Source organism: Myotis myotis, unplaced genomic scaffold (genome assembly GCF_014108235.1).
Source record: "Myotis myotis isolate mMyoMyo1 unplaced genomic scaffold, mMyoMyo1.p scaffold_m19_p_19, whole genome shotgun sequence".
NCBI classification, from domain to species: Eukaryota; Metazoa; Chordata; class Mammalia; order Chiroptera; family Vespertilionidae; genus Myotis; species Myotis myotis.
In genome coordinates this window covers 4,590,442-4,601,360 of record NW_023416323.1, presented here as the reverse complement: position 1 = coordinate 4,601,360, position 10,919 = coordinate 4,590,442, and the positions used below count along the sequence as shown (strand labels likewise).

The 10,919-nt window shown below is 52.8% G+C and overlaps 3 protein-coding genes across 3 annotated transcripts; 1 reads left to right on the top strand and 2 right to left on the bottom strand.

Moving 5' to 3' along the window:
• Positions 1–2,348: 2,348 nt before the first annotated feature.
• PRR19 (proline rich 19) lies at positions 2,349–3,657 on the bottom strand. The gene is made up of 2 exons (XM_036346737.1): positions 3,008–3,657; positions 2,349–2,922 (listed from the first exon to the last, which is right to left on the bottom strand). Exons 1-2 carry the CDS (start codon positions 3,624–3,626, stop codon positions 2,468–2,470), a joined length of 1,074 nt encoding a protein of 357 aa, XP_036202630.1. The 5' UTR covers positions 3,627–3,657; the 3' UTR covers positions 2,349–2,467.
• Positions 3,658–6,117: 2,460 nt separating this feature from the next.
• LOC118674641 (60S acidic ribosomal protein P1) lies at positions 6,118–6,629 on the bottom strand. The gene has a single exon (XM_036346659.1). It carries the CDS (start codon positions 6,523–6,525, stop codon positions 6,181–6,183), a length of 345 nt encoding a protein of 114 aa, XP_036202552.1. The 5' UTR covers positions 6,526–6,629; the 3' UTR covers positions 6,118–6,180.
• Positions 6,630–7,557: 928 nt separating this feature from the next.
• PAFAH1B3 (platelet activating factor acetylhydrolase 1b catalytic subunit 3) lies at positions 7,558–10,142 on the top strand. Its single transcript, XM_036345481.1, has 5 exons — positions 7,558–7,873; positions 8,050–8,139; positions 8,996–9,112; positions 9,188–9,310; positions 9,815–10,142. The coding sequence occupies exons 1-5, from the start codon at positions 7,796–7,798 to the stop codon at positions 10,100–10,102; spliced, it is 696 nt and encodes a 231-aa protein (XP_036201374.1). The 5' UTR covers positions 7,558–7,795; the 3' UTR covers positions 10,103–10,142.
• The last annotated feature ends 777 nt before the right edge of the window (positions 10,143–10,919 follow it).

The following is a 10,919-nucleotide window of genomic DNA, read 5'->3' as shown; positions in this document are numbered from 1 at the left end:
GGAACGCTGGCTGAGTGGAAGTCCTACAACTAGGAGGAAAGAGAAACGCATACGGACACTCAGAGGAGGCGCAATGCTGAAGTCAAATTCTGAGGTGCAGAGTGCACGAGCAGGCTGGCGGCGGCACGGTTGGCGTTTTCAATCGGGAGGGAGTCGCAGACTCTGAGCTCCAGATCCGGGCGAGTCTTTAGGGACCCAGACTCAAACAGGAGAAGCGGGACTGTCTGGCTTCGGTCAGAGCGAGTGCAGCTTTCTCTCCGAGGTTTGCAGCGGGTGCTGGGACTCAGAGAGGCAGAGCCCCTGGGGACAGGACTGAGAGCCGCCATAACTGCTCTCTCCGGCCCACCCTGTTGATCCTGTTCGACCCGCCCCGCCCAAGCCCTGCACAGAGGCATTTGCCGGATAGCCTCAGGCAAATGCCAGATTAGCACCTCCCTAGAGGACAGAAGTTCTCTCACTGCTGACACAGCTGATTCTCATAGCCACTTGGCCTGGAGGTCAAACCCTCCCTGGAATTAGCTACAACAATCAAGATTTAACTATAAGACTGCGTACAAAGACCACTAGGGGGTGCACCAAGGAAGCATAACAAAATGCGGAGACAAAGAAACAGGACAAAATTGTCAATGGAAGATATAGAGTTCAGAACCACACTTTTAAGGTCTCTCAAGAACTGTTTAGAAGCCGCCGATAAACTTAATGAGATCTACAAGAAAACTAATGAGACCCTCGATGTTATGATGGGGAACCAACTAGAAATTAAGCATACACGGACTGAAATAACGAATATTATACAGACTCCCGACAGCAGACCAGAGGAGCGCAAGAATCAAGTCAATGATTTGAAATGCGAGGAAGCAAAAAACACCCAACCGGAAAAGCAAAATGAAAAAAGAATCCAAAAATGCGAGGATAGTGTAAGGAGCCTCTGGGACAGCTTCAAGCGTACCAACATCAGAATTATAGGGGTGCCAGAAGATGAGAGAGAGCAAGATATTGAAAACCTATTTGAGGAAATAATGACAGAAAACTTCCCCCACCTGGTGAAAGAAATGGACTTACAGGTCCAAGAAGCGCGAAGAACCCCAAACAAAAGGAATCCAAAGAGGACCACACCAAGACACATCATAATTAAAATGCCAAGAGCAAAAGATAAAGAGAGAATCTTAAAAACAGCAAGAGAAAGAAACTCAGTTACCTACAAGGGAATACCCATACGACTGTCAGCTGATTTCTCAACAGAAACTTTGCAGGCCAGAAGGGAGTGGCAAGAAATATTCAAAGTGATGAATACCAAGAACCTACAACCAAGATTACTTTATCCAGCAAAGCTGTCATTCAGAATTGAAGGTCAGATAAAGAGCTTCACAGATAAGGAAAAGCTAAAGGAGTTCATCACCACCAAACCAGGATTATATGAAATGCTGAAAGGTATCCTTTAAGAAGAGGAAGAGGAAGAAAAAGGTAAAGATACAAATTATGAACAACAAATATGCATCTATCAACAAGTGAATCTAAGAATCAAGTGAATAAATAATCTGATGAACAGAATGAACTGTTGATTATAATAGAATCAGGGACATAGAAAGGGAATGGACTGACTATTCCTGGGGGGGAAAGGGGTGTGGGAGATTCGGGAAGAGACTGGACAAAAATCGTGCACTTATGGATGAGGACAGTGGGTGGGGAGTGAGGGCGGAGGGTGGGGCGGGAACTGGGAGGAGTGGAGTTATGGGGGGGAAAAAAAGAGGAACAAATGTAATAATCTGAACAATAAAGATTTAATTTAAAAAAAAAGGGAATTAAAAAAAATAAAAAAATAAAACATATCACAGGCCAAAGAAAAGTCTGGGCCAGATTCGGGCCTCATCTGCCCTTCCTGCGCACACACTGTTCCTATGCCCAGCCAACCAAGAGCCCCTCTATCGCAGGGCCCATAAGTGACTCACACAGATACGGGATGAATGAAAATGGTCCCATATTTCCTATTCACCCCCTCCAGGCCTTGTACATTCTGTTCCCTTTGCCTCAAATGTTCTCTCCCTCCTCTACAAGCAAGTTTCTACCAATCTTGAGATATACAACGGTCTGTGTCAGCTCCATTTTGAAGACCTCCCTCATCCCTGAAGCAGAGTCATCCCTTCCTCCTCAGACTCCCCAGCGCTTCCCACCACTGGAGTCTCCTGGAGACAGAGCCTATCACTCAGAGGCCCCAGCATTGCCAGAGCTCAGAGTCCGGCACACAGTTGGCCTCAGTGGGTGGATGCGTTGAACTGATTAAAGCCCCAGGTTTCTCCATTCTCCTGGTCCCTCAGGCCCTAGAAAGGTGACAAGTGATAGTACCTTCCCCTCCATTTCAAAAGTTAAGGGAAGCTGCTCTCCTGAGTCAACCACTCACTGAAAATCATGAAGAAGGTATTTTATTGAGGTGATTGGGAGTGCTGCCCCTAGTCCAGCGTAAGTCCCCTTAGTATAGTCTCATGGGTGGAAAGGACCAGGCCTCTGGGCTGCTCTGGGCCACTGTATAGGAGAGGTTGGGCAGTGGGGCAGGGGGACAGGGACTCCAGTCAAGGGCAGAGGTTCGGGGAAACAAGGGAGATGGTAGCTGAGACAGGGACTGTGGTGTGCTGACCCCACGGGGCCAGGAAGGGGATGGTGTGGCTACTAGCCAGATGCTTTTCAGCAGGTCAAAGGCTGTTGGGGGGCCCCAGGCCACCGGAGATGTCGAAGGCAATGTGGGTGGCCAAGGACCTTTCGGTGGTGCCAGGGTCACCCTGTGTGTAGTGAGAGTGCTGGAGGTGTGCGGCATAGCAAAGGTGAATTCCTTTGTCCCCTGTTCTTCTCTCTTCCTCTGCCTTCCTTCCCCTGGGGCCTGCTCAGGGCTGTTGATCCTTCGACTCTCAGAGTCCCCAGGCTTGGTCCCTGGCATAGAGGAAAGAAGCATGGGGGACAACTGAGCTAAACAGACAAGGGGAAGGGGAGCACAGGGGGCAGGAGGTGAGCTCACCTGACAAGGGTGGCTGGCAGCCTTGGAGCACCAGGGTAAGGTCGGGCACACAACCATGGCATACCTGTAAGGTGCCCAGGATGGCATCCCTGGCCTCTTGTACTAGGTTCCTCCTGGGGAAGGCCTGTGGCAGAATCAGCTGGCCCTGCAGCTCCCCCAGCAGCTGCCCCAAGCCAGGGAGCTCTAGGGGACTAGGTGGGCCTGGGCCCGAGTCTCCAGGCACCTGGTTCTCCTTGCCCCTTGACTGTGGGCCTGGTTCTTGGGCCCTGCCTGGGCTTGGGGAAGGCTTAGTGGAAAATGTGGGAGTGTCTGGCTCCAGGGACCCACTGCTCAGCAGCCGTGCCACGTCCAGAGATTTCACCTCATGGTTGAAGAGACCCCGGTGCTCCCGGCTTAGCCGGCCCTGGGTTATGACCACTAGCTTGGGGACAGTAGGGGCCACATGATCCTGGAGATCCATGGATGGATTCCGACTGGCCACAGGAGGCTCCTGATGAGCCAACGGCCGGCGGCTGCCCACCAGGGCCTCATTACGCTCCCGTCTGGTCTTCCGACGGCGGACCCGACCAGGTTTCTCAGCTCTCTGGAAAGGCTGTGGGGCTGGCCCCCGGGGGTCCATAGAGTCCTGGAAAATAAAGATAGGGTGGTCATCGGTATACAAATTAGGGACCTAAAAGTGAGTCGCAAGGAGATAGTTTGGGGTGAGGTGGGAGACGATGTGAGAGAGGGAGTGGGCAGAAAGGGATTGGAAAAGGCTTGGGTGCTCGCTTTGGCAGCACATATACTAAAAATGGAAAAGGCTTGTTCTGGGAAGAAGTCACAGGCAGAGGGTGGGATCAAGGGAATCCTGGGGAATGGGAAGACTTGTCAAGGAACACCAGAGGAGTTACAGGGAACAGGGGCATGAGGAAATAGCTACAAGATGGAGGATGGGAAAAGGATCATGGGTCCCTGGAGAATGCAGAAAGTAGAGAGAGATGGTAGAAAAGGAAAAGCAGAAGAAACAGCAGAAGAGCCCTAGCCGGCTTGGCTCAGTGGATAGAGCGTCAGCCTGCGGACTGAAGGGTCCCAGGTTCAATTCTGGCCAAGGGCATATGCCTGGGTTGCGGGCTCGATCCCCAGTGGGGGGTGTGCAGGAGGCAGCCGATCAATGATTCTCTCTCATCATTGATGTTTCTATCTCTCTCTCCCTCTCCCTTCCTCTCTGAAATCAATAAAGAAATATATTTTAAAAAAAAGAAAGAAAGAAAAAGCAGAAGAGAAGTTGTACAGAGAAAACCTTGAAGACACAGAAAGGGCGACAGCGGAGCTATGGGGGAGGGGCCTGGGGCTTGGTCGCGGGGGTTGGGAGAGGTGGGTTGGCGAGGTTGAGAGGGTGGGGCAGTTGAAGTAGGAACGGGGAATACGGCTGGTGAGGTAAGGACGGGAGACGGGCACCTTACCGTCTCTTGTCCCGACGAACCTGGCCCCTTCCCCCCGCGCCCACCCTACCTCACCACGCTGTGGGGTGCAATGGCTTCTTTTTTCCGAGGTGACCCCAGTTCACTACGCGCCTAGCGCTCGTCCGGCCTCGGGCCTCCTGCGCATGCGCGCGCCCCTTCCTTGCCCTTTGACTTCCCTGCGTCTTAGAGGTTTGAGGCTCAGAGGCACGTGCCCGGGGTTCCGAATGCCTGTTGAAGCCCCGCCCACCTCAGCCTTATATCCGGAAACCTCCCATTTGTCCTCAGGGTGCCTAAGGAGGTGCTCCCAGCCACCAATTGGCTGTGAAGTTCACTAGGCCCGCCCCCTTCCTGAATCTGATTGGTTTAGAGGTCTATAAGTGGACTTCCTGTCTGGAGCGCGCGAAATCAGGCGAGGCTCATGGGGCAAAAGGGCCAGCCAGCCCCCACCGGTCACAGACATCATCCCTAGACAGTCAGTATAGTGTCGCCATTCAGAGCTGGTCTCTGGGACTAGGTTCAAACGTCCAGACTGACACATTTGAGCTGTGTGAACCGGAGGATTGTACAACTACTCAGAGTCTCAGTTTCCTACTCTGTAAAATTGGGTTCATAATAGTATCTCCTTCATACTGTTAGCGTATGAGATGAGCCAACATCTTACTTAAAATAGCACTTGATGAATTAATGCTTCAAAGCTTTGCTTCTCACTAAGCTTTGCTTCAGGAACTGCCTCGCTACCTCTCCAACTTATTTATCTACACTTGTCCCATCAGACTTTAAAATCAAACTATGCCAGGGTATTCCCCATGTCCCAATGAGCTGTACTATCTGTGTAATATTGCTTGGCTAACCTTCATGATCTTTCAAATCCTAACTCAGATACTATTCCGTCTAGGACACCTACCCACCATCAGAGTCCTCTTCTGCCTCGTCTCCAGAGGTCCCCAGTTTCTCCCTTAATCACAACCTTGATCCTTTCCTCAGGAGCTGTCTCTCCCAACACACTGGGACAAGGCCAGGATAAGATCCATTCATTTAATATTCATTCAGCAAGTACTTGTGAGCAGCCACAGTACTTGGTACTATGAGTCAGATCCTGTTCCAGGCAAGTGAATTGAGGCAAAACATAAACATTAGACTCTCCTCTGTATCTCAGTATCAACCTGCCTAGAAGGAATGGATAGATAGGAAGATCCCATTTGGGAATATGGCCAGGAGGTTTAGGGGGTGTGGAACCCCCACAAACACCTGGTCCCCACGAACTGGGAGATCTGTGAAGACTTGAGATCTGAGATTAAGTTGGGGTGGGGGAAGATAGACCTTAGGTGGCCTTGGCCGAGGATGTAGGTTTCAGAACCCAGACACACCCAGCTGCAGTTATTGGTTGGCAGTAGGTTTAGAGAGGGGAGCAGAGGCCACAGATCTGCAAGATGAGCAGCTGTGGGAGGTTTGCCAGGCGGGACCTGGGCCTTGAAGCGTCTCTAATTTCCTTTCTCGTTCTGCACTTTCTTCTAACCTCCTTGCAGGACCTGTGATGTCTGTAATGACATGTAACTTAGTTTTTATGCCACTAAACTGGTGTTTTTGAGTAGGGGAGGCCCATGAGCAGATAGGCTCAGTAAAGTCCTGGCGCGGCTTTAGAGTGTTTCCTTACAACTGAGCCTCTAATTTTTTATTTTTTTTTTTTTAACAGAGGTCAGCTTTTATTGGCCATGTTACAAAAGAGCCAGTTTAGTCAAAAAGACCAAAGCCCATGTCATCATCAGACTCCTCAGATTCTTCTTTCTTTGCTTCCACTTTCTTCTCCTCAGCTGGGGCAGCAGCGGTGGAGGGGGCAGGACCTCCTGCTGGTGCAGCACTAGCTGCAGGGGCAGGTCCACCAGCCCCTACATTGCAGATGAGACTCCCAATGTTGACGTTGGCTAGAGCCTTTGCAAACAAGCCTGGCCAGAAAGGCTCAACGTTCACACCGGCTGCTTTAATGAGGGCGTTGATCTTATCCTCCGTCACCGTCACCTCATCGTCGTGCAGGATCAGGGCCGAGTAGATGCAGGCGAGCTCCGAGACGGAGGCCATGGCGAGGGCGAGTGCTGGGCGAGCGCTGCCGGGAGCGGTGCTAGTCGCCGGATGAAGTGAGGGCCTCACCCCAACACGGCCTTAGCTCCCTCGGAAGAACCGAGCACCTTACCGGCAGCGGGGGAAAGGGGCTGAGCCTCTAATTTTTAAAAAAATGTTTTTATTGACTTTAGAGAGGGAGAGAAACACTGATGTGAGAAACATTAATCGGCTGCCTCCTGCACGCCCCCTACTGGGGATGGAGCCCGCAACCCCAGCATGTGCCCAGACTGGGATTCAAACCGGGGACCTTTTGCTACATGGAACACGCTCAACCAACTGAGCTACACGGGCCAGGGTGGGCTTGCTGCTGGCTGGGTGGGCTGAGCCTGTGATTTTTGCCATTTTCCTTTCCTGTCCCCCACATCAGTAGAAAATGGGAGCGTCTCCTCCTAGCCAGGTGTGTATGAGCCACCCCTTCACGAATGGACTCGTCCACTCACTCCCCTCCCCCCCCCCCCCCGCGTGAATGGGACACACTGAGGGAGTAAGATGGGGAGGGGGTCAGGGATGGGGAGGGAAAGGGAAGGAGGGAGGGGGACGGGAGAGGGGGAGAGAGAGAGGAGAGAGAGAGAGAGAGAGAGAGAGAGAGAGAGAGAGAGAGAGAGAGAGAGAGAGAGAGAAGAAAGAAAGAAAGAAAGAGAAGGTAGGCAGGCCCTTCCGCACATTTCTCGTCCTGCAGCAAATGGCTTCTCAAAGAAAGAAAGAGAAGGTAGGCAGGCCCTTCCGCACATTTCTCGTCCTGCAGCAAATGGCTCCTCCCCGCGAGGCAAGGCGCTAGGTTTTCCCCGCCCACTCTCGGCCTTCCGCACTTCACCCTCCTCCTGACGCGCTCGGGTGGTTTCTCCCTCCTCCTCGCCCCCCCCGCCCCCCGCCCCCGGGTGCTGGCTGGTCTCATCTCCCCATCCCAGGTGCGCGAGTATGGCCGCCGCCGCAGCCGCCGCCGCAGAGGCCGGGGAGTGGAAAGCGCCCGGGCGGAAAGCGCCGGACGAGCTCACTGCGCGGCCGCCGTGGGGGAAGCAGGACTTCCCGATCCGCCTCCCCTCCTAATGGAGGTTTCCGCCCCTGGAGAAGAGGCGGCGCCCGGGATCCGCCTGCGTCCACCGGTGGAGTGCGGCGTCCGGACCGTCCATTGTTGCCTGGGGGTAGGAGTGGGAGTGGCGGACCACCTCCTCCCGGAACACTCCGGGCCGACCTCGCTCGCTCGTCCTGCAGAAGCCGTGACGCCAAGATGAGTGGCGAGCAGAACCCAGCCAGCAAGCCCACGCCGGTGCAGGACATTCAGGGCGATGGACGCTGGATGTCCCTGGTGAGCGACCCCGCCCGCGATCACCAGGAGTCGGGGGTGGGGCCGGGCTCGGGAGTTCAGCTGGCTCGCGCGGCTTTCACTACGGGATTGGGAAACTGAGGGCAGTGGGGTGGGGTGGTGCTGTCTGACGGCCCCGGGAGCGAGCGTGCGTAACTCCCCCGTGTTTGTCCCTGAAGCACCATCGGTTCGTGGCTGACAGCAAAGATAAAGAACCCGAAGTCGTCTTCATCGGGGACTCCTTGGTCCAGCTAATGCATCAGTGCGAGGTGAGGCCGATCTCCCTCCTCCTGCCCCACCCAGGCCTGCCCTCACTGACTCACCTGGACCAGACCTCAGGCCAGGCGGTGTATGGGGTACCCGAAATAACCTCAGGTAGCTCCCAGCACCCAGAATTTCAGTTTAAGGTACATCATACTGAGAAGGAAGTGTGTGTCCTGGCTTTATCAGGCTGTTATTGTATATAATCAGACTTAAAATGAGGCCTCCCTGCAAGATTGACTAAAGCAGCGGTTCTCAACCTGTGGGTCGCGACCCCTTTGGGGGTCGAACGACCCTTTCACAGAGATCACCTAAGACCATCGGAAAACACATATATAATTACATATTGTTTTGTGATTAATCACTATGCTTTAATTATGTTCAATTTGTAACAATGAAATTGGGCGTCACCACAACATGAGGAACTGTATGTATTAAAGGGTCGCGGCATTAGGAAGGTTGAGAACCACTGGACTAAACTGAGGCTCTATTGTTTGCTTAATGGATTTCCACAAAGCTACAGTTCTTTCCACAATGTGAAGGTCAACTGTAATAGCCCTCCATAAAGGGGGCTGGGGTATAATATCTTTCCAGTAAGCAAGGTTAATGGTTTTCCTCAAAGAGAGGTTTAACTATTGTTTCAATGCATATCTCAAGCAGAATGGTTTCCATAAAGTGAGTCTTGCTTCTATTGGTTCCAAACACATATAGGTTTGCATAACGTGAGGTTGGACCATACTGGGGTTTGCTCAGGTTGAGATTGCTTCCATGGAGAGGCTCTTCCGTAATGACATCTGGTTAACATTTGGACCGAGTAGTGCATGCTGACAATACCCTTGTGCCCACCCCACTTCTTGCCCACAGATCTGGCGGGAGCTTTTTTCTCCTCTGCATGCACTTAACTTTGGCATTGGCGGTGATGGTACACAGCACGTGCTATGGCGGCTGGAGAATGGGGAGCTTGAACACATCCGGCCCAAGGTAAGTAGGGCTTGGGTGGGCGGCTAAAGCCCTCTTAGCCTGCCCCTCACCACTGCTTCATGCCTCTCTTTCCAGATTGTGGTGGTCTGGGTGGGTACGAACAACCATGGGCACACAGCAGAGCAGGTGGCTGGCGGCATCAAGGCCATCGTGCAACTGGTGAATCAGCGGCAGCCCCAGGCCCGGGTCGTGGTGCTGGTGAGAGTGGGAAGGCGGGGAGAATGGGTGGCAGAGTTCTGGGATCCCCCTCAGGTGTAGCCACAGTGGGCATGGTTCTGGGTAGCTTGGCACAGAGCAGTGGCTTTCAGGCAAAAGTTCACATTGACACTTGCTGAATAAGGACATGTTCAATGACCAATTAGGCCCTTTTGCCCAGGGGAGCACTAGAGATTTTTGGGGTGGTAAAACTCAAAGTATTTAAATAGCCAGAAGTTGTCAGGCATTCCCAAGGTGAGGCATTTCCTTCTCTGAAAGAGGGGTTAACCCCTTGCCATTCTGTCAACATTTTTATAAGGCTGTTGTTGCTGAATGGGGTCTCAGACCAGGCATCAGGAAGCACCTTTCCCATTCCCGTTTCCCATCCTTCGTGTATTCTGCAGCTGGGAACTTCATAGTGGGGGTTGGAGAACAGTTTGGCAGAGATGCTAGTAGGACCCAGATTTTGATAGGATATCTTCTCACAATTTTTGGTGCTCTCCTCAGGGCCTGCTTCCAAGGGGCCAGCACCCTAACCCACTTCGTGAGAAAAACCGGCGGGTGAACGAGCTGGTACGGGCAGCATTGGCTGGCTACCCACGGGCCCATTTCCTGGATGCTGATCCTGGCTTCGTGCACTCAGATGGTACCATCAGCCACCATGACATGTATGATTACCTGCACCTGAGCCGCCTAGGCTATACACCTGTCTGCCGGGCCCTCCATTCCCTGCTTCTCCGCCTGCTGGCCCAAGACCAGGGTCAGGGTGTCCCTCTGCCAGAGCCCACACTCTAACATCTGCTTTCCTGCAACATTAAATTCTTATTCTTCAGTCTCCCTCCCATTTTCTGTTTTATGGCCAAGCCCATCTGAATACCTCAGCCTCAGCCCTGATCTCTGTGACCCTGCAGCTCTGCAGGGTGTTGTTTCTGCCCAAAGAAGGCCTCGTCCATCTATCAAGGCATTCTGGTTCTTGGAGAGTATGGCAGATTTATACTATACAATAGTGCTCCAGGCAGGCACTTACCAATCGGTAACACTAGGTGAAACCAGTTTGCTAACACTACCCTAAAGGATCAGGGTCAAGTAAGAATTCTGGGAACATAGTGGCCTAACACAGTCCTCCAATCTTTGCACATGCCATTCTCCTGGCTGGTGCTCTGGAAGCTTCCTGACCCTCCCACTCGCAGCAGTCATCCCCCCACACAGGGTATAGGCATCTCTCAGCTGGGTACTATCCACAAATCCAGGAGACTCCTGGCTGCAGTGCTGGCTTAGACCACGTGGGGGCAACAGAGGTTACTGAGGACAGCACAGTATTTGGGACAGTGTCACCTCTGAGCTCAGACCTCAGGTCCAGCTGGAGCTTAGAGGGTCAACTGCCCTTGCACATCTAGGCCTTCCACAAGCCCATTCATACTGGATGCCTGAGAGAGGCAGAGATGTCACAAGTCCCTGAGCCCCAGACTTAGAAGGAAGCCACCCAGCCTTCAGCGGTCAGGGACCTTAGGTCATGGGGTCCTTCTGATGTTGAGAGGGAGTATCCTGGCATTGCTGTCCTCATCTCACTGGGGGCAAGTATAGGTCCATGGCCATCTGGCGACAAGACTGG

What these genes read in the sequence shown, in the direction of transcription:
- LOC118674641 (XM_036346659.1), bottom strand. Translation starts at nt 6,525, where the DNA reads ATGGCCTCCGTCTCGGAGCTCGCCTGCATCTACTCGGCCCTGATCCTG.
- PRR19 (XM_036346737.1), bottom strand. Translation starts at nt 3,626, where the DNA reads ATGGACCCCCGGGGGCCAGCCCCACAGCCTTTCCAGAGAGCTGAGAAA. An exon ending in CTGCCAGCCACCCTTGTCAG is followed by an intron (nt 2,923 to 3,007) that starts GTGAGCTCACCT and finishes CCTCTATGCCAG; the next exon opens with GGACCAAGCCTGGGGACTCT.
- PAFAH1B3 (XM_036345481.1), top strand. Translation starts at nt 7,796, where the DNA reads ATGAGTGGCGAGCAGAACCCAGCCAGCAAGCCCACGCCGGTGCAGGAC. An exon ending in TTGAACACATCCGGCCCAAG is followed by an intron (nt 9,113 to 9,187) that starts GTAAGTAGGGCT and finishes CTCTCTTTCCAG; the next exon opens with ATTGTGGTGGTCTGGGTGGG. An exon ending in AGGCCCGGGTCGTGGTGCTG is followed by an intron (nt 9,311 to 9,814) that starts GTGAGAGTGGGA and finishes TGCTCTCCTCAG; the next exon opens with GGCCTGCTTCCAAGGGGCCA.